This window comes from Geotrypetes seraphini, chromosome 7 (genome assembly GCF_902459505.1).
Source record: "Geotrypetes seraphini chromosome 7, aGeoSer1.1, whole genome shotgun sequence".
Taxonomy (NCBI): domain Eukaryota; kingdom Metazoa; phylum Chordata; class Amphibia; order Gymnophiona; family Dermophiidae; genus Geotrypetes; species Geotrypetes seraphini.
Window position 1 is genome coordinate 179,862,503 of NC_047090.1, and position 26,097 is coordinate 179,888,599.

General features: G+C 45.4%; 1 protein-coding gene across 1 annotated transcript in view; it reads right to left on the reverse strand.

Moving 5' to 3' along the window:
* SPATA7 (spermatogenesis associated 7) overlaps positions 1–26,097 on the reverse strand; it is a 97,999-nt gene that overhangs the window by 19,849 nt on the left and 52,053 nt on the right. Inside the window, exons 7-8 of the mRNA XM_033953272.1 lie at positions 24,948–25,390; positions 15,862–15,931 (exon numbers count right to left, since the gene is read on the reverse strand). Of these exons, the coding sequence (XP_033809163.1) occupies positions 15,862–15,931; positions 24,948–25,390 (513 nt within the window). The remainder of the gene's footprint in view (positions 1–15,861; positions 15,932–24,947; positions 25,391–26,097) is intronic.

Genomic DNA, 26,097 nt, shown 5'->3' on the forward strand with positions numbered 1-26,097 from the left:
ATATACAAAGATGGATAGGCAAATGGCTGGAAAACCGAAAGCAGAGAGTGGGCATAAATGGGAAGTTCTCCGACTGGGAGAAAGTGACTAGTGGTGTACCCCAGGGCTCGGTACTTGGGCCGATCCTTTTTAATATTTATATCAATGACCTGGAGGAAGGAACATCCAGTGAGATCATCAAGTTTGCAGACGATACAAAACTATGCAGGGCAATCAGATCGCAGGAGGATAGAGAGGAACTCCAGAGCGACTTGTGTCGGTTAGAAACATGGGCGGAGAAATGGCAGATGAAGTTCAATGTGGAGAAATGCAAGGTAATGCATTTAGGCAATAAAAATAAGGAATACGAGTATACAATGTCAGGTGCAACTCTGGGGAAGAGTGAACAAGAAAAGGACCTGGGTGTACTGATAGATAGGACCCTGAAGCCGTTGGCACAATGCGCGGCAGCGGCAAAGAAGGCAAATAGAATGTTGGGCATGATAAAGAAAGGAATCTCGAGTAGATCGGAGAAAGTTATAATGCCGCTTTATAGGGCAATGGTCAGACCACACTTGGAATACTGCGTCCAACATTGGTCTCCCTACCTAAAGAAGGATATAAAACTGCTGGAGAGGGTGCAGAGACGAGCAACAAAACTGGTAAAGGGTATGGAGAAACTGGAATACGAGGATAGACTTATAACACTAGGATTGTTCTCCCTTGAGAAAAGGAGACTGCGTGGGGATATGATCGAGACCTTCAAAATACTGAAAGGAATCGACAAAATAGAGCAGAGAAGATTATTTACATTGTCCAATTTGACACGGACTAGAGGACATGTAATGAAGCTAAGGGGGGACAGGTTCAGGACTAATGTCAGGAAGTTCTGCTTCACTCAGAGAGTGGTTGACACCTGGAATGCCCTCCCAGAGGAGATTATTGCGGAATCGACCGTCCTAGGCTTCAAGAGCAAACTAGATGCATATCTCTTTACGAGAGGCATATAAAGATATGGTGGACTATAAATTACGCCAGGTGTACACCTGGCAGGGCCTCCGCGTGTGCGGATCACCGGACTTGATGGACCGAAGGTCTGATCCGGAGATGGCAGTTCTTATGTTCTTATAAGCAGGCATTATTTTCTCATATGTGGGACTCATAAGCTGCCAGGATCATGCCTTTGAGAAGAGGCATATTGATAACTACCATGAGCCTGGCAAAACTGAAAGGGTTGAAGGGAAGTTGGCATTTTGATAGAGAATAAATTTTGTACAACTGCTTGACTGAAACGACTATCCCGTTTGGAATAATTCTCCAAACAATAATGAGATGTGAAGGTATGAATTGAGGACCAGGTGGTTGCTTTACAAAATGTCCTCAATAGGAGTGGAGCATAGATGGGCTACAGAAGTCACCATTGCTTGAACTTTATGTGCAGTGACACAGCCTTCAAGCATCAGCCTGAGCATAGGCAAAGGAGATACAGTCTGCCATCCAGGTGGAGATGGTTCTCTTGGTGACAGGAGCTCCAAGTCTGGTAGGATCTAAGTATAGAAAATGTTGAGTGGTAGTTCTGTGAGGTTTGGTCCAATCTAAGTAGTAAGCAGGAGCACATTTACAGTGCAATGTATGGAGTGCTTTTCATCAGGGTGAGAATGCGGTCTTGGAAAGAAGACAGGCAGAAAGCACAGTTACTTACCGTAACAGGTGTTATCCAGGGACAGCAGGCATATATTCTCACATGTGGGTGACGTCATCTACGGAGCCCCGATGCGGAAGCATTTTCAAGCAAACTTGATTGAAGATTTAAGTTTGCTCTGCTGCTCCACGCATGCGTGCCTTCCTGCTCCACTAGGGGGTGCATCCCCTCGTGGTCTCCAGTTCACTTAACTAGCCAATAAGCCAACCTCGGGGAGGTGGGCGGGTTGTGAGAATATATGCCTGCTGTCCCTGGATAACACCTGTTACGGTAAGTAACTGTGGTTTATCCCAGGACAAGCAGGCATGATATTCTCACATGTGGGTGACCTCCAAGCTTACTGAAGAGGGATGGAGGGAAGTTGGCAATTAAGCAAATAGATTTCGCAACACCGATAGGCCGAACCGGACATCGCTTCTGGACAGGGAGTCCAGACAGTAGTGGGAGGTGAAGGTATGAACCGAAGACCACGTGGCAGCCTTGCAGATTTCCACAATAGGTGTGGACCTGAGGAAGGCTACGGAGGCTGCCATCGCTCGGACTTTGTGTCCCGTTACTCGACCATGCAGCGCGAGACCAGCCTGAGCGTAGCAAAAGGAGATGCAATCGGCCAACCAGTTGGACAAGGTGCGTTTGGAAACTGGGTGACCTAACCGGTTTGGGTCGAAGGACAAAAACAGTTGTGGGACTTTCCGGTGTGGCTGAGTGCGTTGGAGGTAAAAGGCCAACGCTCTTTTGCAGTCAAGAGTGTGGAGCGCCACTTCTCCGGGGTGAGAGTGGGGCTTGGGAAAAAACACAGGTAAGAAGATGGACTGATTGAGATGGAAATCAGACACTACTTTAGGTAGGAACTTTGGATGGGTGCGGAGTACCACCTTGTCGTGATGGAATACCGTGAAGGGTGGGTCCGCTACCAGAGCTTGTAGCTCACTAACCCGCCATGCGGACGTGAGCGCGAGTAGGAAAATTACCTTCCAAGTGAGGAATTTTGGATGGCATTTGTCTAGGGGCTCAAATGGAGGTTTCATTAGTTGAGCCAGAACCACGTTGAGGTCCCAAACCACCGGGGGAGGTTTGAGAGGGGGGTGGACGTTCAGCAGACCCTTCATGAAGCGAGTGACTAAGGGATGGAGCGAGAGGGCTTTCCCTTCCAGGGGCTGGTGAAAGGCCGCAATCGCACTGAGGTGTACTCGAATGGAGTTGGTCTTTAGGCCGGAATGAGATAGTTGAAGTAGATAGTCAAGGACCAGGGGGACGGGGACCGACACCGGGTCCTGGCTGTGGGAGGAGCACCAGGTTGAGAATCTGGTCCACTTTTGGGAGTAGCAGGTTCTCGTCGAGGTTTTTCTAGAGGCCTCCAATATCTCCTTGACTGATTGAGACACGGGGAGAGCAGTCAGGGGGAGAGAAACCAAGCATTCAGATGAAGAGATTGAAGATTGGGATGTAACAGTGAACCCTGACCCTGTGACAGTAGAGAGGGAAACAGAGGCAGAGGCAGTGGATCTCTGACACTGAGTTGAAGTAGAAGGGAAAACCACGGCTGGCGTGGCCAGCGAGGGGCAATCAGGATCAGGGTGGCTTGTACTGTTTTCAGGTGGACAAGCGTCCGCAGTATCAGAGGAAACGGCGGGAACGCATACAGGAACCTTCCCTCCCAGTCGAGGAGGAAGGCGTCGGCCTCGAGCCGGTCCGGGGAGTATATCCGGGAGCAGAAGAGAGGCAGCTTGTGATTGTGAGGGGACGCGAACAGGTCTATTTGAGGCGTCCCCCACCGTTCGAACACTCCTCGTAGGGCCTGAGAGTGTAGTGACCACTCGTGTGGCTGGAGGAGGCGGCTGAGTCTGTCCGCCAGGCAGTTTTGTTCTCCTTGTATGTACACCGCCCGAAGGAAGGTGTTGTTGGAGATTGCCCATTTCCAGAGGCGCAGGGCTTCCCGACAAAGGGGCCAAGACCCTGTGCCCCCTTGTTTGTTTACGTAGTACATCGCTACTTGGTTGTCGGTTCGGATGAGAACCACTCGGTCGCGGAGCAGATGTTGGAAGGCTACCGCTGCGAGGTAGATGGCCCGAAGTTCTAGCACGTTGATGTGGCAGCGACGGTCTTGTGCTGACCACATTCCTTGGGTGCGTAGGCCGTCCAGATGGGCTCCCCAAGCGTACTCCGACGAGTCCGTGGTGAGTACCTTGCTGTGGGGTGGGGTGAGGAAGAGCAAACCTTTGGAAAGATTTTAAGAGTCGGCCCACCAGCGGAGCGATCGTTGCAATGAAGGAGTCACTGTCACGGGGTGGTCGATCGGGTCCCGGTCTTGACGCCATTGAGACGCCAGGGTCCATTGAGGGATTCTCAGATGGAGGCGGGCGAAGGGTGTGACATGGACGGTGGAGGCCATGTGGCCCAGGAGGGTCATCATCTGTCGAGCTGATGCTGAGGTCAGCCGAGAGATCCTTCGGCTCAGACTTACTAACGCCTCCAGGCGCGGAGGGGGGAGGAAGGAACGGAGGCGAACCGTGTCCAGCGTGGCCCCGATGAACTGTAGGGACTGCGAGGGGCGTAGTTGAGATTTTGGGAAGTTTATTTCGAACCCCAGGCTTTGTAGGTAGGTAATAGTCTGTTGGGTCGCTGAGATAACCCCTTCCTTGGACGGGGCTTTGATTAGCCAGTCGTCCAGGTAGGGGAATACCTGGAGGCCCTGGGAACATAAGGTTGCTGCTACCACCACGAGGCACTTGGTGAAGACCCGAGGTGATGATGCTAGTCCGAAGGGGAGGACTCGGTATTGTAGGTGCCAGTCCCCTACTTGGAAACGCAAAAACTTGCGGTGAGCGGGGTGCACTGGGACATGTGTGTAAGCCTCCTTGAGATCGAGGGAGCAGAGCCAGTCGCCCTCGTCGATCAGGGGGTAGAGTGTTGGTAGTGAGAGCATCCGAAACTTTTCCCGTACCAGGAATTTGTTGAGGCGTCTCAAGTCTAGTATTGGGCGTAGGTCTCCCGTTTTTTTCGGTACCAGGAAGTAACGGGAGTAGAAGCCCTTCCCCCGTTGGTCGGGGGGGACCTTCTCCACTGCTCTCAGGCGAAGCAGGTCTCGAGCTTCGAAGAGAAGTAGAGGTAGCTGAGTCCGGTTGGGAGGGCAATTCCTTGGGGGATTGTCCGGAGGAATGGCCCGAAAGTTGAGAGAGTACCCTGATGAGATCACGCCAAGGACCCATGCGTCCGACGTGAGTTGTTCCCAGCGAGGGTAAAAGGCTTTGAGTCGTCCTCCGATGGGAAGGCGGCCTGGGACTATGGCGGAGGGGGCCCGCCCCCTTCCGCGTGTCCCGTCAAAAGGACGGGGATGGTTTGGTGGTTGCGGGCGGTTGAGACTTGGGCATGGCCCTGTGATGGGCTTGCGGACGTCTGGGTGGGGGCCGCGAGAAAGCAGGGGTGGACTTTTGTGGGTAGCGGCGCGGAGGGGCCCTGTATGGCCTGGGCGCTGGCGGTTTGGGCTTTTGCCGGACAAGGGAGGCAAACGAGCGTTCATGTTCGGAGAGGCGTTTTGTCGCCGCCTCGATAGTGTCATCGAACAATTCCTTTCCCACGCAGGGGAGGTTAGCCAACCGGTCCTGTAAGTTGGGGTCCATGTCGACCAGGCGCAGCCAAGCTAGTCGGCGCATGGCGATAGCGAAGGCTGCTTTTCTGGAGGAGAGTTCGAAGCCATCGTAGGCCGCGTGGAATAGATGAAGGCGCAGGTTGGAGAGGGACTCCAAAAGCAGGCCGAGCGTTCCCTGTCGGGAGGCCGGTAGGTCAGTCTCAAAGGCTCTCAATAGTCCAATGAGGTGTTTGAGGTATGATGTGAAGGTGAAAGTGTAGCTTTGCACCCTAGAGGCCATCATTGCGTTTTGGTATAGTCTCCTGCCGAACTTGTCCAGGGTTCGGCCTTCTCGGCCTGGGGGGACCGCTGCTGAGACCCGGGATGGGTGAGCCTTTTTCAAGGAGGATTCCACTAGCAGCGATTGGTGGGAGAGCTGTGGTTGCTCGAATCCCGGGTAAGGTACTGTGCGGTACTTGGCCTCCATTTTGGAGGGTACGGCCGTGACCATGTAGGGGGTCTCCAGGTTCCTGAAGAAGGCCTGTTGGAGTACCGGGTTAGGTGGTAAGCGAAGGGACTCTCTGGGCAGTGATGGCATATCCAGCTCCGCCAGGTACTCCTTCGAGTATCTGGAGTCGGACTGGAGGTCTAAGTCCAATGCGTGGCCCATGTCTTGGACAAAGCGAGTGAAGGATGGGCGAGATGTCCCCGGGGCCCCGTGCGGGGTCGGGGAACGAGACCTTCGTCGGGTGGAGAAGGATAAGGAGGCTTCCCTCGAGTATCGAGGTTCATGCTCTGATCCATGCTCCGAGGCCGGAGAAGCACTGCGAGAGTGTTCCGGGGTTGTGGATCTTCGGTGTCTCGAGGAGCCCCTCGGAGACGATGCCGGGGTTCGGGGCACCGATCGATGTCGGATTGGTGACCTCGATCCGGACTCCCTCGGAGAATACGTCCGAGGGGGAGTTCGGAGGATGCGCGGGTTGGAGAGTGATAACTCAGCCACCCTTAGTGGTCCTGTACGAGGTGTGGGGGAACGGTCTCGTAGGGTTGCTGAACCTCGGGCCTTCTTGGAGGTACGGCGGTTCGAGGTTTCTGTCGTTCTAGCCCGACGTTTTGCCCCTCGGCGGTCCGCGGAGGGGGAACGTCTCGGGCGTCTCGGCGAGGAGTCCGAGGAGGATGGGATGCGGCGAGGATTGCGCACCTTTCCTCGAGGTTGTTCGGTGTGAGGCTCAGGCTGGTCTGGCACATTCGAGGTCGAGGCCGTTTGAAACTGGGCCATTGCAGTGGACAGCTCCGACGTGATCATCGCTCGGAGTAGGTCCTGGAAGACGGGCACGGACAGCATTGAAGGCATGTCCACTGCCTCGGTGCGCTCCACCGGGGGCGACCTCGTATCAGAGTATTCCCGTGTGGTGGAGGCACGGCCCGAAGGCTTGGAGGGCTTAGACGGGGCTGTAAGTATGGGGCTTCCGCCATGCGTCGCCTTTGTCCCCGAGGTTGGCTTCTTCGCTGTTACAGAACCTGAAGAGGGAAGAGGGGACTTACCCGGAGCCGAGGCTTTCTGATGTCCCGAGGACTTCGGGGTCGAGTCTCGAGGCGGTGCCGAGGTATCCGGGGCCCAGGTCAAGGCCGGGGCCGAGGCCGGGGCCAACCTCGAGGCCGAGGTGGAGGGTTGGTCCGGGGTGAAGAGATCCGCCATGTGGGCTTTTCTTCGGCGGAGGGCCCGGTTTTGGATAATAGCGCACTGGGGGCAGGAGTCGGTTGGATGAGTCGCCCCCAGACAGAGGATGCACCGGCGATGCGGATCTGTGAGAGAAAGGAGCCGCTCGCACCGGGTGCACTTTTTAAAGCCGGTCAAAGGCCGGGACATTAAATCGAAAGTAGCCGCGGCTCGATTAGCCACGCGGCCACGGGGACCCGGGAGCCTCCGGGTCGTTGAAAACGAAGCAGGAATCAAGTAAAGAGGTAAGGAATTCGCGCACAGCGACTTAATCGTGAAAAAACAAGAAAAAATCGCGGTGCTAGAAGGCAGTTGGGGCAGAGCCTGAAAAACACGGCTTCTAGGCTCGCGGAAAATTTTGAACTGGAGACCACGAGGGGATGCACCCCCTAGTGGAGCAGGAAGGCACGCATGCGTGGAGCAGCAGAGCAAACTTAAATCTTCAATCAAGTTTGCTTGAAAATGCTTCCGCATCGGGGCTCCGTAGATGACGTCACCCACATGTGAGAATATCATGCCTGCTTGTCCTGGGATAACTATGGACTTGTTCAGATAAAACACCAAAACAATCTTAGTGAGGAACTTGGGATGTATGCAAAGAACCACTCTATCATAGTAGAATGTCATATGTATAGGGTGGATCTAATGTGAGTGTTTGAAATTTACTGACCTGGTGTGCAGACACAAGAGCTATGAAGAAAACCAATTTCCAAGTGAGACGCTTGAGGGATGAAATCGAGAGTAGAAAGCACTACACTAAAGTCCAAGACAACAGCAGGAAGCTTCATATGGTAAAGGCCTTTCATGAATCTGGAAACCAAAGGATGCACAGATGTTTTTTTTTGTCCCATGGTGAATAAAAAGCACTAATTGCACTGAGATGAACTCTGACTGAAGTGGTCTTGAGACCAGAATTGGAAAGGTGTAGGAGATAGTCAAGGACTGACAGAAGAGGACAAGTGATCAGATCTAGTGAAGCGAGTTCACCTGAAATGATAGCAGCACTATGTGAATGGACTATTAGCAACCCAAGCAGCAAGACTAGACCACCATCTCTCCAATCTGATGACCACAATGCCCAACTACAAAACCATCAGGAAAGAATTGAAAACTATGCTATTCAAGAAATTTGTCAATTGATCTAACTAAACCTTCCCGACTCCCCAGGTCCTAATGCATTTTCCAACTATCAACCTTGTAATCTCCCTGGGAATGCCCAGGCCAATTCTTTTTGCAAACCACCTAGAAATGAAAGGTATTGGTAGGATACAAGACACCAATATAATGTAATGAAAAGAGCCCGAATGCCTGAAAAACCCAAAGTTGGGAAAAAATGAAACTTTACAAAAGAAAATAAGAATAGCCTTACTGGTTTCAGACCAATGGTCCATCTAGCCCAGTAGCCCATCCTCACGGTGGCCAATCCAGGCCACTAGTACCTGGCAAAAACCCAAATAATAGTAGCATTCCATGCTACCAATTCAGGGCAAGCAGTGGCTTCCCCCATGTTTGTCTCAATAACAGACTATGGACTTTTCCTCCAGGAAATTGTCCAAATCTATTTTTAAACCAGTTACATTAACCGCTCTTACCACCTCTAACAACACGTTCCAGAGCTTAAGTATTCTCTGGGTGAAAAAATATTTCCTCCTATTGTTTTTAAAAGTATTTCCCTGTAAATTCATTGAGTGTTCCCTAGTCTTTGTAATTTTTGATGGAGAAAAAAAAATTGATTCACTTGTACCCGTTCTACACTACTGAGGATTTTGTAGACTTCAATCATATCTCCCCTCAATTGTCTCTTTTCCAAGCTGAAGCACCCTAACCTATTTAGGGGAAGAAATTATAGAAAATAAAATGTCAAAATTGAGGGGAAAAAAAAGAACAGGAAGGCACAAAAAAGTAGAAAAGGTTGATGCACTTAAGACTCGAACACAGCTTCTCAGCTCCGCAGAAAACTAAAAACTACAGGTCCTGCAAACTGACGTTGGGCTGAAAGGCACTGGCACATGTGTGGTACGGGCATTCTTAAAAGATTTTAAAGTGACAGCATGCTTTTTGACTGTCTGCGTTCAGTTCTGTGGATGATGTCACTCACATGTGAGAATATAATGCCTGTTTGTCCTCAGAGAACTGCAATTATAATTTGTTTTATCTTATCTCATTAAGGAGCCTGCCTGCTGAAGTGCAGTTAGGAGTTTTCTACACAGATCACATAAAAGTAAGTGCACTTTTTCCATGTGCATTTTTTTTCATTTATATATGTATTCACATCATTTTCTCATGGTTTAAAGTTTTTTATTGATTTTTTCATATAACAACAAGTGTCCTAAATTTTCATACAATTATCTTAACAATACACTCGATATTTCTATAATGTACTTTATATAAAACATATCTTATATTATCCTTATTATGATTTTACATATCATATAACCTGTAATGATTTTATCAATTATTATTTAATTATGAATCCTCTTCCCTCCCTATATTTTGTTATTGTCACATAAGAATAACATCTATTATGATATATTATTTATAATTTATGATAAAGAGAATAAAAACCTTACCCCCTCCCACCCTCCTCCCTCCTTTAACCATTATCTTATTATGGGAAAAATGAAAATCAGTCATTACAAAAATCTGTTAATGGTCCCCAAATCCTCTTATCTATATATCCTTTTTGTGTTGCAAATGTACGCTCCATCTTATATATATGGCAAACTGAGTTCCACCAAAAATTATAGTTTAATCTGTCACAATTTTTCCAGTTATGTGTAATTTGTTGAACTGCTACTCCAGTCAACTCTCTCTTTTTTTCCTCAGTCGGGTTCCTGGGTTCCTGAAGGACTCCTGCCCCGAAACCAGCGCGGTTGAACCTGTTTGCCTGGCGCACTTCTATTTTCGTGTTCAGGGATGTGATTTTTCATCTTTTAGTTAAGTACACTATTTTTGCTTTTCATTTTCCATTTTGACTCATTTTGATTGACTATTTGTGGGGTTTCGGCTGGCAGGGTTCATTTAGGGGTCGCTCAGGTTTCACCTGTTAACTCACCTGTTTTTGACTTATTGGTTTTGATTGGTGGATATTTTCACTTTGATTTACAGCACACCCAGGGTGCTCAATGATGGTGTGCGAGTGGGGGCTTATCACCTCTACTTAATTCGTGAAGTGTTGGAGCTTGACTCCTATCGCTGCTTGTTCACACTGAGAGCACCCTTTAATCTGGTATTATCCATGATAGTTTGTGCGCGGCTTGCGCGGTGTGCACAGTTTTGATCCTGAGCGCCCCCCTAATGAACCTTGGTGTGACTATTTCTGCCTTTTTTTGTTGTTACTAGTTTAGGTTTTTGGCAGTTTTTTGGAGTGTATTTTGTGTTTGATTGGCCCCAAGGGCCAAGTCTGAAGTCCAACTGTAATGGCAGACAAAAGAACGCATAGATTTTCAGGTTACCGCTTTAAAGATTAATGCCTTGATCAATTTCAAAACTTATGGAACTGGATGGAGAATACAGACAGAAGGAACAGCCTCTTTAATCCATCAAGATGTTGCTCCCCTTTACAGGCTCTGCCCCCCCAAAAAAAAAAAATAAAGAGCTTATCTGATTTCCTTATTGCCTCTGTTTTCTTCATGTACTTCTTTAACATGCCTTCTACATCCAATCTGTGCAAGGCTTCTGCACTACCCTTATTTTTAAGTCCCTGAAAAACAGGTAGAGGGTTTGATTCAGTTGGAAGGATGACTCCACTTTGGGAAGGAAGGATGGAACTGGAATAAGCACAAACCTTTCTGTGCTAAAGGCCAAAAAGGTTATCTATAGGACAAGGATTGCAGTTCTGAAATTTGCCTAGCCGAATAAATAGCAACAAGAAAAACTGACTTAAAGGTGTTATATTTTAAAGTTGAGGAATCCAGAGATTCAAAAGGAGGCTGAACTACGCTAGATAAGGCAAAGTTTAAATCCTAGGGAGGAAAGAATGAATGATGTGGTGGATTGATTAGTTTAAATAAAGAGGGGGGCAGGGGGAGAGAAAAAGAGAGACAGAAAGAAAATGGGATAAGTTACACTTTTCCTAATCTTAATACACATGTGGATTTGGGAGGGGGGATTTCTTGTTTTTCCATTAAGAATATATAGATGATTGTCGTAAGATATTATTTTCATGTGGTATATATTAGTTGTATATGAATTTGGGAAGGGGGTGGGGGTTAAATCTTCTTGGTGTATGATATTGAAAATTTTTCAAGTGATGTTGTATTATATTTGGTTGATATTTACTGTACACTTGATGTAAGTTTAAAAATGAATAAAGAAATAAAAAAAAAAAAAAGAAAAGGGGAGGGGAGGGGCAGAAATAAATAAATATTGGATTTACAGTCAGAAGAAGGAAGTACAACCACAGACTCATGAAATCACCAGACAAAAAGGTAGGAAAAATGATTTTATTTTCAATTTAGTTATCAAAATGTGTCCGTTCTGAGAATTTATATCTGCCGTCTATATTTTGCACTATGGCTTACTTTTACTAAACCGCGATAGTGGTTTTTAGGGCAGGGAGCCTATGAGTGTCGAGAGCAGTGCGGGGGCATTCAGCACAGCTTCCTATGCTAAAAACCTCTATCGCGGTTTAGTAAAAGGGGAGAGGGGTATATTTGTCTATTTTTGTATAGTTGTTACTGAGGTGACATTGCATATTTTAAAGTCATCTGCCTTGATCTCTGGGAAAAAAACCCCAAATACAAATGATAATTAAGATTTTCTCTGCGTACAGTTTGCTTTGTATTTTTAAAAATTTTATTGTTGGTAGATCATTTTGACTTGGTCATTTTAAAAAGTAGCTCGCAAGCTAAAAAAGTGTGGGCACCCCTGCTGTACTGTCTTGAAGAAAGATTTGGCCTATGAAAGCTAATTGAAAAATGGATTAGTCCAAAAAAAAAATGGTATTTTCTTATTTCTCATTATTTGTTTTATTTCTGTTTATTAATTTGTAAAGTAGTGATTGTTATATAGCAGTTTTTTTCAAATTTACATCTACTGTCTTTATATTTTGCACAGTAGTAGAGGACGTGTCACTGTTTCTGTGGTGTTGCATTGTATGCAGAGTCTGGTTTCTTGGTTCAGTTTAACTTTTGTCTACATAGTTCTATTTTTAGTTTGTGATTTTCCATATTGGGCGAGGGCTTATCTCTGTTCTGTGTGTATGAAAAGGACATGGCTTTCTGTTAGCAATGTCTGTACAGGATCAATTGACTGTGCAGGATCTGGCTTGTTTAGTTTTACAATGCATGTGTTGGTGTTCTAGTGCTCACTGCAGTGTTTAAGATGCTGCCTTTTCCTAGGTGCACCCTTGTTGTGTGACTCATGGATTATTACTAAAAATATCTTTTTTATATAAAGGAGGGGGTTGTTAAAAAATGATCGGTACTGGCTGTCATATATACTAGGTACGCCACTGGATTTAATGACCCTATTCTAACTTTACTGTTGATGTAGGTGTTGTGCCACCCCCACACACACTATAAAGAATTAAATTAAAGTTGTATTAACATCATGCAGCTTTCAAATGACATTATAAGCAAATAAAAATAAAATATTAATACATTGCTAATTATTACCTGCTTCTTTACCTAAACTGTTTTGTCCTATCTTTCACTTTGCACTACACTTCCTCCTCCGTATTTGTGAATTCCGTATCTACGGATTTGCTTATTCGCAGTTTTAAACCAAAAAATGCATTTTCATTTTCAGGCTATTTTAAGCCCTGTAAACGCCCCCTTAAGCCTTACCTGGTGGTCTAGTGGGTTTTCAGGGCAGGAACAATCTTCCCACGCTCCTGCTCCGTGCAGATAGCTCACAGGAAATGGCTTGAGAGACTATGGGAGCTCAAGGCAGCCATTTCCTGTGAGCGATCTGCACGGGACAGGAGTGTGGGAAGATCGCTTCTGCCTGAAAACCCACTAGACCACCAGGTAAAGCTTAAGGGAGGGCTTTCAGGACTTAAAATAGCTGGGGGAAGCAGGGGTTAGGGGCAGAACCAGTCCAAATATTATTCACGGTTTTTTTATATTTGCAGGCCGGCTCTGCCCCTAACCCCTGCGAATACAGAGGGGAAAGTGTACAGCAAAAAAAGTAGCAGATAAAGATCAATCATACAGGTCTCCTTCAAGGCTCAGTAATACCTCTCCATAAATTATGTGGAAGAGGTCTGGAAGTGGGGATCGCATCTATTTCATATCCTCAGTGAGACCTCAGGAAGGAACCTAGTGATCAAAACATTATTAGAGGTGCTGTAGAGCCATTTCTTGTATGACTGGATGAGCTATATTTATCTTTTTTTTTTAGTTGTTTAAATTCATGCAGAAATAAATGGCTAGATTGAACCTAATGACTTCATTAACGCATTTTCCTTTTTTAAACCTCTATACCAGGGGTGTCCAACCTTTTGGCTTCCCTGGGCCACATTGGTCGAAAAAAATGTTTCTGGGGCTGCACAAATGTGCAAACGCTGCAGCAAGACAGTAAACACCCGGGGGGCATCAGAGGAAAATACTGCACCGCCCTCAACCGGGGCCACACAAAATACTTCACGGGGCCGCATGCAGCCCTTTGGCCGCAGGTTGGACACCCATGCTCTATACCATTTGAAAGAGGGCAAATATCTAATTATTCCCTTCTAGCATTGGATGCTTCTTAAACTTAGTAAAAATATTCTGGCACAAGTGTCAAACCTTAAAAAAGGAAGTCATATTGAGCATTGGAAAATAATAATTAATAAAAATAGTACACATTTAGGGCTCCTTTACTAAGCTGTGATAGCGGTTTTAGCGTGCACTTAGCACGTGCAGAATTGCCGTGCGCGCTAGACGCTAACACCAGCATTGAGCTGGCATTAGTTTTCATGCGTAGTAAGGGGGTTTGCGCGCGCTAAAAACACTAGCGCACCTTAGTAAAAGAGGGGGTTAATTTTCCCCACCACCAAATTTCCCCATCCTGCCCCACCCGGCTACTTTTTCATGCCACCCGGCTGGAAAAAATTTCTGGGGAGAGCACTGTAGTAGTAGTATTTCATTACTTTTTTCTTGCTTCAAAATATCTCAGCCTTGTAATAAGTTCTCTTTTTTATTGTAATGTATTCTCTTTTGTAAACCGCTTTTGACTAATTGTTGGGATTAAACGGTCTATAATTAGATTTTTTTTTTTTTTTTTTTGCTACAACCACCAGAACAAAACCTTCTTCCTCTCTGCAATGCTCATCTCTGTGAGTTTGCACTTTGTGGTAAATGAACTCCTGTGATAGTCAAGAGGTCTGAAGTCTCGTGAGCACAGTAATGAAGTTTCTATTATCATGTGGTTCAATTACTGTTGAGAGTCATGTGGTGCAAAAGAGAAAAATCCTGTTCTGGTAGCAGGTACAGACTTTAAAATGAGGACTGAGGTCAGTGGAGCTGTTCTAATAAAAAGTCAGGGTATATGTATATATATATATGTGGTGGGGGTGGGAGTGATGGGTTGGCTTGGCTAGATAGGGGCAGGGCCTGTGAAGAGTCACTTGCTAGATGGTGTAGTGAGGATGTAGTTGGTAACATGGGGGTATTAGGGGCTGGGTGACTGGCTTCATAGATGGTGAGGGATAGCTGAAGGGATGTAGCTGGCTATGCTGGGACAGGCTGGCAGAGAAGTGACTGGGGAGGAGAGAGACTGGTGATGACAGGGTGGGAGAGAGAGAGATTAGGTTGAGGCAGAATATACTAGCTTTGTATTTCTGCCAGTGGCCTGTAGCAGTATATTAAGAGCTCAGTGTACTAAGCTTTCTTTTCCTTTAGATATGGAAGAAGAAAACAACCTTAGTAAATCATGGCCTAACAGAGCTGTGGTAGATCCGGGGGTAGGGGGTATCTGTTCTACTCCCCAGATGACTCTTAATCTTCAGAGGAGGTGGTGGTGAGGGGTGTGAATGATGCTGGAGCCCAAGTTCTTGGGCTGGCTCCTAAACATTTGTCAAGGCCTGTTTTAGACAGCATGACATGAAAAAACTATAAGTGTTTGAAGGCTTTTACATAGCACCGTACTTTTGTCAGATAAAAGTACTTGCATATTTTTGAAAATTCAAAAACACAAAATGTACTTGCAAGTCTTGCACCCCAGCCTTGTCCTGTATATGCCTCTTCTCAGTGTGGGTTTAAAGTATGTACATAGTATCATAAGACACTTAAATCTACACAAGAAATATCATACTGGCTTATGTCAAAAACCCATGAGGTCCAGCATCCTACCTCCAACAATAGTCAATCCAGATCACAGGTACTTGGAAGGATCTAAAGAACAGCTTCAATCTTTCTTGCTTATTATACCCAGGGATAAACTGAGGCTTTTCCAAGTCTACATGACTAATAATAGTTTATGGACCTCTCCTCTGGAATCCTGTCCAAACCCTTTCTAAACCTAGCTATACAAACTGCTTTTATCACATCCCTTGGCAATAAACATATAGGATATGGGCAATGAAAAAAAAAAAAAAAAAGACGCAGCATTTCTGCAGATAAAGAATAGTTTTAGCAGCATATGTGGCTCTGGAAATTATTCTGAGTTAAAAGAGATTTATTACATGGTAAGAGCTATCTAAACAGACCATATGCACAGCTACCTCTTTGCACAGATTAGTCATATCTACTCATGCTGCACAGTGTATGAGAAATCTGAATACTGCATCTTCTCTATAAGGAATAGGAAAAAAAAAATAATTCAGGCATAATGTCTCATTTTTCAAATTCAGATGAAGAAAGTGCAAAAGAGAGAAATTAATGTATATAGCATTACCCCTTGAAAGTCACAATATTACAGAGCCACTATGATTTCTACTTACATGCTTAGGTAGCAAAGAAGCATTACCTCATCTACAGCCCATGGGGACTCTTCTAGCTCATCTTTTTTCTCAGACGGCTCAACATGTTTTTTAAAACTGTGAGATTTAAAAAGAAACATTTAATCAAACCTCCCAAATGTGAGGTAATCTTGCACAAGCTATATTCCACTACCTATCATTCTAAAATCTCAGCTCTCATCTCCCCGACTCCTGGCTCCAGTTTAATTTTGGGCCCAGGTCTCTGCTGGTTTGCAGAGTGCAGAGAACCAGAATCTGCGTTGGAAATCATGAACATTCCCTTACAGCCTCCCAATGTTACCAAATGTGTTTCAATTTTGCTTAAAAAAATATTTCAGTTATAATAGTAATACATTTATTTTCAATTATTAAAAAATGACTTTGCGAAAACAGAACATTTATTTTCCCTTGAAGGTACATCTTTTTTTTTTTTTTAATTTGTTTATTCATTTTATAACTTACATCAAGTGTACAGTAAATATCAAACAATGATGAATGGGATGGGTTGGGGAGCGGTTTTTTATATGCATTTGACAATAATTGTTAGAATGTCAAGTGATTTGTACGAATTATCTGATTGAATTTTGTACATTTGTTGCAAGAGTTAAAACTGAATAAAAAATAAAAATCAAACAATTATAATACAACATCACTTGAAAATCTACAATATCATACAACAAAAAATATCATTCCTTACTAATTTAGAAGAAATCTCATTGTACTTACATTTTGTTTTTAAAAGAGCTTGTAATGTGGAATGTTGCTATTTATCAATCAATTTTGACTCTAAATTCTTTTTCTTGAAGGTACATCTATCCTCCATAACTGGGCAATTTTGGTTACTTGTACTATACATACTGCATTTTAATGCAACTCAGTTCTGCACATAGCTCACATATAAAGCATTATTTACAATGAGAAGCACGTGCAATAAGCTTTCAAGAAAATTTCTACTGATGATTTTGGTACCTCTCTCTCTATGACAATGAATCAGTCCTTGTGGATGAAGAAGAGGGAAGTTCAGTTACATAGTAAATTACAGCAGATAAAGACCAGCTACGCTGCCCAGAAAGGTGGCTAGGGTTGTACCTGTGACTTTGTGCAATAAAATGGAAGAATTAAGAACATAAGACTTGCCATACTGGGACAGACTGAAGGTCCATCAAGTGGTAAATCCAGGTCCTAAGCACCTAGGAAGATCCCAAGTAGCAAAACAAGTAGCTGAAATATTATGCTGCTTATCCTATGAATAATAAGCAGTGGATTTCCCCAAGCCATCTCAATAATGGCCTAAAGATTTCTCTTTTAGGAAATTATCCAAACCCCACTAAACTAACTGATTTCACTACATTCTCTGGCAATGAATTCCAGAGTTTGTGAAAAACACAAGAACCCCCAAAATGTGGCAATTTTAGGGGTGAAGAGACCTAAAGCTAACTTCCAATCTACCCAAAAACTACTTTTGGAGACACCCCAAAATTGCTGTGACAAGCTGTCAGTTCTGTACTTACTGTACCATGCTGTGTTGGGAACTGCAGTAAAGAAAGATAAAATATCTTTTTTTTTTTTTTTTTTTTTGAGAACACTTGAAGTGGTCTAGGGGAAGACGATGAAAATGATATTGGGATTGCACTGAGAGATGCAAGCGAAGAGGCTTGAATACCTAAATATGTATACCCTAGAGCAGTGGTCTCAAACTTGTGGCCCGCGGGCCACATGCGGCCCACCAGGTCTTATTTTGAGGCCCTCGTTATGTTTATCATAATCACAAAAGTAAAATAAAACAGTTTCTTGATCATATGTCTCTTCAGCTATAAATGACAATAGTATTATTATGACTTAGGGCTCCTTTTACTAAGGTGCACTAGCATTTTTAGCACGCGCAAACCACGCGCTAAATGAAAAATACTAATGCAAGCTCTATGGAGGCGTTAGCGTTTAGCGCAAGCGCGGCATTGTAGCATGCGCTAAAACCGCTAGTGCACCTTAGTAAAAGGAGTCCTTAGCCAAAAGGAAAGATTTATAAACTATAAAGAGTTTCACCTCATGCAAAATTGTCATTTCTTTAATAAGATATTAACTATTTTTTCTGAGGCCCTCCAAGTCCCTACAAATCCAAAATGTGGCCCTGCAAAGGTTGGAGTTTGAGACCACTGGCCTATAGGAAGAGGAGATGCAAATGTTAAGAACCTTAGCCAATAGGGAGAGGAGGAGATAGTGGATGCTGTGGATGGCCATTGTGTTACTATGTTTCTATAACCATAAAGTTCTATGACATCACAATGCACGTGTAAAGAGCCTTAGCCTATAGCAGTGGTCTCAAACTCGCGGCCTGCCAGGTACTATTTTGAGGCCCTCGGTATGTTTATCATAATCATAGAAGTAAAATAAAACAGTTTCTTGATCATATGTCTCTTAGCTATAAATGACAATATTATTATTAAGACTTAGCCAAAAGGAAAGATTTATAAACTATAAAGAGTTTTACCTCATGCAAAATTGTCATTTCTTTAATAAGACATTAACTATTTTTTTCTGAGGCCCTCCAAGTCCCTACAAATCCAAAATGTGGCCCTGCAAAGGTTGGAGTTTGAGACCACTGGCCTATAGGAAGAGGAGATGCAAATGTTAAGAACCTTAGCCAATAGGGAGAGGAGGAGATAGTGGATGCTGTGGATGGCCATTGTGATACTATGTTTCTATAACCATAAAGTTCTATGACATCACAATGCAGGTGTAAAGAGCCTTAGCCTATAGCAGTGGTCTCAAACTCGTGGTCCGCCAGGTCCTATTTTGAGGCCCTCGGTATGTCTATCATAATCACAAAAGTAAAATAAAACAGTTTCTTGATCATATGTCTCTTAGCTATAAATGACAATATTATTATTAAGACTTAGCCAAAAGGAAAGATTTAGAAACTATAAAGAGTTTTACCTCATGCAAAATTGGCATTTCTTTAATAAGACATTAACTATTTTTTTCTGAGGCCCTCCAAGTCCCTACAAATCCAAAATGTGGCCCTGCAAAGGGTTGGAGTTTGAGATCACTGCCCTAGAGGAACAAAGGTATAGAGGAAATATGATAGACATTTAAATACATGAATGATATTAATCTACAAACAAATCTTTTCCAGAGATAGAGAAATGGTAAAACTAAAGGACACAATATGAGGTTAAGCAGTGGTAGACTTAGGAGTAATGCCAGGAAATACGTTTTCACGGAAAGGGTAGTAGATGCCTGGAATGCATCCCTGGAGGCAAAAAAAGTGACGGAGTTAAAAAATGCATAGGACAGACACAAAGTATCCCTAAATAGAAAGAGAACAATATCAACACAAAACTCAAAAATCATCAGATTAACAACTATATGTAACTTCATTTATGTTGTGCAGGAGTGATGCTTAAATGCAGCCCTAACAGTGGGGAAGTGAAGCTGATGCTAGATGGACTTTTAATGGTAATTGTCCCGTATATGGCAAAACAGATACTGCACCATTCATGGAAGAAAGTGTTTATGAACAACTTGAAAAACTGAAAGTGGACAAATCCATGGGATCAGATGGGATCCATCTCAGGATATTGAGGGAGCTCAGAGAGGTTCTGGTGGGTCCTTAGTACCCACTGGGATTAGTCTGTCAGCTACAGACTTAAGTCTGTTTTCTCAATGCAAGCAAAGCTGAAGAAACACTCTGAGCACAAGAATCCTACCCCCCCCCCCAAAAGGACTAAAAACACCAAATAAAATAAGAGAGCAGAATAAACACATTCCTGCAGGCACGCATTAGAAGGGAAAAACAGTGTAAATGGAGCTAAGCAGTTCAGTGAAGTACTGAAGAGGCACATAGAAAATTCTGAATTGGATTCTTCTGCAGATGGCACGCAGCCATGGGGATATTACACACTTGTCTAGAATGTCTCACCTATTGTACTGGAAATATACCGTTCTCTATTTTCTTACGCTGCTAACTTAAGAGACAATAAACAAGGAAACAAAACTAATTGTTCTAACTAGTACTGGAAGTGAAAAACAACACAGTATTCATAAAAAGCACAGTTACTTACCGTAACAGGTGTTATCCAGGGACAGCAGGCAGCTATTCTCACTAATGGGTGACGTGATCCAACAGAGTCCCGACGCGGATGCCTCACAAGCAGTCTTGCTTGAACAAACTCGAAGTTTCGAGTCGCCCGCACCGCGCATGCGCGAGTGCGTTCCTGCCCAGCGCAGGGCGCGTCTCCTCAGTTCAGATAGCTAGCAGAGAAGCCAACCCGGGGAGGTGTGTGGGATGTGAGAATAGCTGCCTGCTGACCTTGGATAACACCTGTTTCGGTAAGTAACTGTGCTTTATCCCAGGACAAGCAGGCAGGTATTCTCACTAATGGGTGACCTCCAAGCTAACCAAAGTGGGATGGTGGGAGAGTTGGCAACTTAGGAGAATAAATTTTGCAATACTGTTTGGCCAAACTGTCCATCCGTCTGGAGAAAGTATCCAGACAATAATGAGAAGTGAAGGTATGAACCGAGGACCAAGTAGCAGATTTACAAATTTCCTCAATAAGTGTAGATCTGAGGAAAGCCACAGAAGCTGCCATTGCTCTGACCTTATGGGCTTTGACTTTACTGTGAAGAGGAAACCCAGCCTGGGCATAGCAGAAAGAGATACAAGCCGCCATCCAATTGGAGATGGCACGCTTAGAGATAGGACTTCCCAACTTGTTCGGATCAAAGGAGACAAAAATTTGAGGAGCAGTTCTGTGCGGTTTGGTGCGTTCCAAGTAGAATGCCAAAGCACGTTTACAGTCCAGAGTATGAAGAGCTGATTCTCCAGGATGAGAATGAGGCTTTGGAAAAAACAGTGGAAGTACAATAGATTAGTTGACATGAAATCCGAGTCTACTTTAGGAAGGAATTTTGGATGAGTGCGAAGAACCACCTTGTCATGATGGAACACGGTGAAAGGTGGATCCGCAACCAACGCTTGAAGCTCACTGACTCGCCGAGCAGAAGTGAGGCCAATGAGAAACACCACTTTCCAAGTGAGATATTTCAGATGAGCCTTGTCCATTGGCTCAAATGGAGGCTTCATCAGCTGAGCAAGAACAATATTGAGGTCCCAAACCGGAGGCAGTTTGAGAGGAGGATTGACATTGAAAAGCCCTTTCATGAATCTGGAAACTACAGGATGAGCAGAAATAGGTTTCCCTTCAATAGGCTGATGGAAAGCAGCAACTGCACTAAGATGGACTCGGATCGAAGTAGACTTGAGACCAGACTGAGAAAGGTGCAACAGATAGTCCAAAACTGAAGATAAGGAGGAAAGTTGAGGCTCCTTATGATGAGAAAAACACCAAGTAGAGAATCTAGTCCATTTTTGGCGATAGCATTGTCTAGTAGTAGGCTTCCCTGAAGCTTCCAAAACATCCCTCGCAGATTGAGAAAACTGCAGAGGAGCTATGTCGAGAGGAACCAAGCTGTCAGGTGCAGAGACTGCAGGTTGGGATGAAGCAGAGAGGGAAAAACTGGTAGAAGGTAGGGCTCCCTGCTGGTGAATTGAAGTAGAAGGAAGTATCAGGGTTGTCTGGGCCACTGAGGAGCAACCAGAATCATGGTGGCGTGGTCGGACTTCAGCTTGACCAGCGTCTTTTGAATTAGAGGAAACGGAGGAAACACATATAGAAAGAGATTCGTCCAATCCAGAAGAAAAGCACCTGCCTCGAGGCGATGAGGAGTGTAGATCCTGGAGCAGAACTGAGGCAGTTTGTAGTTGTGGGGGGCTGCAAAGAGGTTCCCTACTGAGAGAAGATGTGATGAAGGGGTGTGGAATGGAGAGTCCATTCGTGAGGCTGTAGAAGACGACTCAAGTTGTCCGCTAAGGCATTGTCCGCCCCCTGAATGTAGACAGCTTTGAAAAAGATGTTGTGGCGAATTGCCCAATCCCAAACTTTCAGAGTTCCTGACAGAGGGAGGAAGATCCCGCACCTCCCTGCTTGTTGACATAATACATGGCGATTTGATTGTCCGTGCGAATGAGGATTACATGGTCATGAAGCAGATGCTGAAAAGCATTGAGAGCATGGAAAATCGCCCTGAGTTCCAGGAGATTGATGTGACCCTGACGATCCGTACTAGTCCAATAGCCTTGAGTACGGAGACCATCTAGATGAGCCCCCAAGCGTAAGTTGAAGAGTCGGTCGTGAGGACCTTCTGATGAGGGGGCGTGTGAAAAAGTAAGCCTCTGGATAGACTGGAAGAGAGCATCCACCAGCAAAGAGATTGTGTCAATGCAGGTGTGACCTGGATGTGTTGAGTTAGAGGGTCGGAAACCTGTGTCCATTGAGATGCCAGGGTCCACTGAGGAATTCTGAGGTGAAGTCTGGCAAAAGGAGTCACGTGCACTGTAGAGGCCATGTGACCCAGAAGAACCATCATGTGTCTCGCCGAGATGGACAGGCGAGAGGAGACCAAATGACAAAGATGGAGAAGAGTTTCAAGTTTCAAGTTTATTAGGTATCTTGATGAATCGCTTAATCAAACTTCAAAGCGATGTACACATTAAAATTTACATTTGTTAGGTAACTGTACAATACATACGAATATTTAAAATAAATAAATAAATAAATTACACTGTTTAACATACTCTTAACATTAGGTAAGGAGAGGTGAAATACAATTCATTAAAGTAAAGAAGAGACATTCAGGGGAAAAAACACAAGGGTAATAGTTAAAAAAAAATATAATAAAGTACAATGGAGTAGTAACATAAAAAAATCAGAGCTTCCAGACGTTGTTGAGGAAGGAATGCTCTGAGCTGGACAGTATCCAGAACAGCTTCGATGAAAGGAAGAGTCTGAGAAGGTTGGAGGTGGGATTTCAGAAAGTTGATTTCGAACCCCAGACTCTGCAGGAACCAGATAGTGTGTTGGGTCGCGAGGAAGACTCCCTGAGACGTGGAATCCTTGATGAGCCAGTCGTCCAGGTAGGGAAACACCTGCAGACCATGGTTCCTGAGCGCAGCAGCCACCCCCACCAGACACTTGGTGAAGACTCTGGGCGACGAGGCCAGGCCGAAAGGGAGCACTCTGTATTGATAATGAAGATTTCCCACCCGAAATCTGAGGTATGGACGGGAGGCCAGATGAATGGGAATATGTGTGAAGGCCTCCTTGAAATCCAGAGAGCATAATCAGTCGTTCTGCTCGAGGAGGGGATACAGGGATGCTAGGGTCAACATACAAAATTTTTCTCTGACTAGAAATTTGTTGAGCACTCTGAGATCCAAAATAGGACGCAGATCGCCCGTCTTCTTTGGAACAAGGAAGTACTGGGAGTAAAAAGCCTTGTTCTGTTGAGCCAAAGGAACGGGCTCGATAGCTCGAAGCTGAAGCAAAGCTTGAGCTTCCTGAAGAAGAAGGGCGGTCTGGGTCGAGTTGAAAGGATACTCTCTTGGAGGATGTTCCGGAGGAACTTGATGGAACTGAAGAGAGTATCCCTCCCTGACGATGGAAAGGACCCAGAGGTCGGTGGTAATAGTCGCCAATCGGTGGTAAAAATGATGGAGACGACCTCCGATAGGGGGAAAAACGGAAAAAGGCAGAACGACTGAGGTTATGCTTTGAGTGAGACAGTCAAAAAGGCTGAGGAGCCTTGGATACAGCAGGTGGCTGAGGCTTCTGCTGCTTCTGAGGATGTTGCCTCTTGACAGGCTGACGGGTGGCAGGAGCCTGTTTTGGTGGAAAACGCCATTGGTAAATCAGAGGCAGGCGTGAAGGCCGAGGAGGAGCTGGCCTTGTCGAAGCCCCCAGAGAATGGACTGGAGGCTGTGGAACGAAGCAGCAGTGGTTGGGTGGAAGAACCTAGAGGCACTCGCAAAGACTCTGCTCCTTGCATCGAGTGTACAGGTTCCAACGGAGGCATGGGCAAAGACTCGACTCCTTGCGATGCATGCATCGATACCAGACCAGACACTCGCAAAGACTCTGCTCCCTGTAGAGAGTGTGCGTACGGCTGAGGCACAGGAGGCGGCTCGACCTCATGGGAGACCTCCGCATGCCCAGGCTCGATTTGAGAGAGAAGTTTCGGCCCCATTGTGGTAAAGAGCTGAATGAATTGCTTCTCCAATAAGGTCTGGAACAAAGCCGGCAAGGATGGAAACGCGTCTCCAATGGGACCACCTGCAAGGGCTTCGATCTCCCTCAAGGCAGTGTGAGAGTGCTTGGACTTAGAAGCCTTGGGCACTTTAAGCACCACCGGGGGAATGGGCTGCTGTGCTACCTGACCTGAAGAGACAGAGGAAGGCACCGCAGCCGGCGTCTAAGACAGAGCCGGTACAAACGAGACGGGTTTGATGAGGCTCAGAGCAGAAGATGTGGAAGCCTGGAGAGCCTTGGATGAGGTCGAAGGTGAAGCATTCTTCGATGACGAAAGCTCCATCGAAGACTCCATGCTGAAAAGCTGCTCCCACAAGATGCAACGACGCTTGAAAGCATGGGCAGTAAGTGTTGAGCAAGGCCGGCACGATTTCGGGAGGTGTTGAGGCTCAAGACACTGAAGACAGCGTCAATGAGGGTCCATCAGGGAAATCGCGCACCGGCACTTGGAACACTTCTTAAAACCGATCGCAGGCCGGGACATAGGCCGAAACAGCTCCGCCGCAAGATCGAAGCCGTGGGGCTGCGGCCACATGGCCTGCCCAGTCGAACGGACGGAAGAAATTTTTTATTTTTTTGTAAAACAAGAAAAGAACGACGAAAAACAGCGATTCTGAGGAAAATAACCCAAAACTGCGGAGATAAAGAAGGCACAAGTGAAAGCACTTCACGCAGAGAGTCGAAGACGGACTTCTCGGCTCCGCGGAAAAGTAAGAATTGAGGAGACGCGCCCTGCGCTGGGTGGGAAGGCACTCGCGCATGCGCGATGCGGGCGACTCAAAACTTCGAGTTTCTTCAAGCAAGACTGCTTGTGAGGCGTCCGCATCGGGGCTCCATTGGATCACGTCACCCATTAGTGAGAATACCTGCCTGCTTGTCCTAGGATAAAATATATTTAACCTCCATGTATGTTTTGCCTTTGATCTGACAAATTTAAAACAAGTTACCTGCTGATTTCAGTCTGTGCCTCTGCTTCTGACACCTCATCCTTCTTTTTTATTCGTGGAGGTGTATAATATCTGTACCCTGCAAGCGCAGATTTAGCCTCAGTTTTCAATGTTCGTGGTATAAATTGCAGCTGCTTATTAGTGAACTGCTTAGAATGCAAATCAAGAAGGTCCCCACTATAGGTTTTCTTCAGGGGCTCCTGAAACTTTTGATAATTAGAACTGCATTTAAGACTTCCCTCTGAGGAAGAGGGAGAGACTGCATAGAAATTATTTTGGGGTATGGGGGTCTTGTAGTAGGTGCCAGAGACTTTTTTTGTGAAATCTGTGCTAAGAGCCAAGGAGGGTGAAACCGGGTAAGGAACGGGTGAAGAAAAAAGTGATCTTGTGCAATACAACTGTCCATTTTCTATATCAACGCTGTCTTGAACTTCGTATGAACTCTGGAAATAAAAAGGGGAATATAAGTTAAGTTTAGAAGGATGACCATCATATACGCTCACTGAGAAAATATATAAAGATTACAAAGTTTGTTGCTGTATTGCAGACTAGTGCTGTCTGATTACTAATTTGAATCGATTTGTTTGGGGAAAAATTGGAACTTACATCTCCTCCCTCCGGTGACGGGACAAAAGCGCGTGAGACAAACACGCGCCAACATTTGAGAGCGGACAATTGAGCGAAAGACTTCAGTGCGCCATTTTAAAGGGCTCTGATGGGGGTGTGAGGGAAACCCCCCCACTCTACTTAATACTGTTTGTGCTGCTGTGTTGGGGGTGTGGGGGGTATACCCCCCCACACATTATACAGAAAATTTAATTTTTTACCTATTTTTTCAGGGAAAAGTTAAGTTTTCTGTATAAGAGGGGGGGGTTACAACCCCCCAAAACCACCCCCAACAGCAGTGCCAACACTATTAAATAAAGTGTGGGGGTTCCTCCCCCCCCCACACCCCCGTCGGAGCTTGATTGTTCGCTCTCAAAAGGCGGCGCGCGTTTGTCTCGCGTTCTTATGACTGTGAACCCCTCCCTCCCACTGTCACCTGATGTTGCTTCTCCACAACAGCAGTGGCAAAGGTAGCTACTCACTGCAGGTTGGAGTCAACATTCATGCAGGCTGCCAGTTCCACCCCCTTGGATGTCACTTCCTG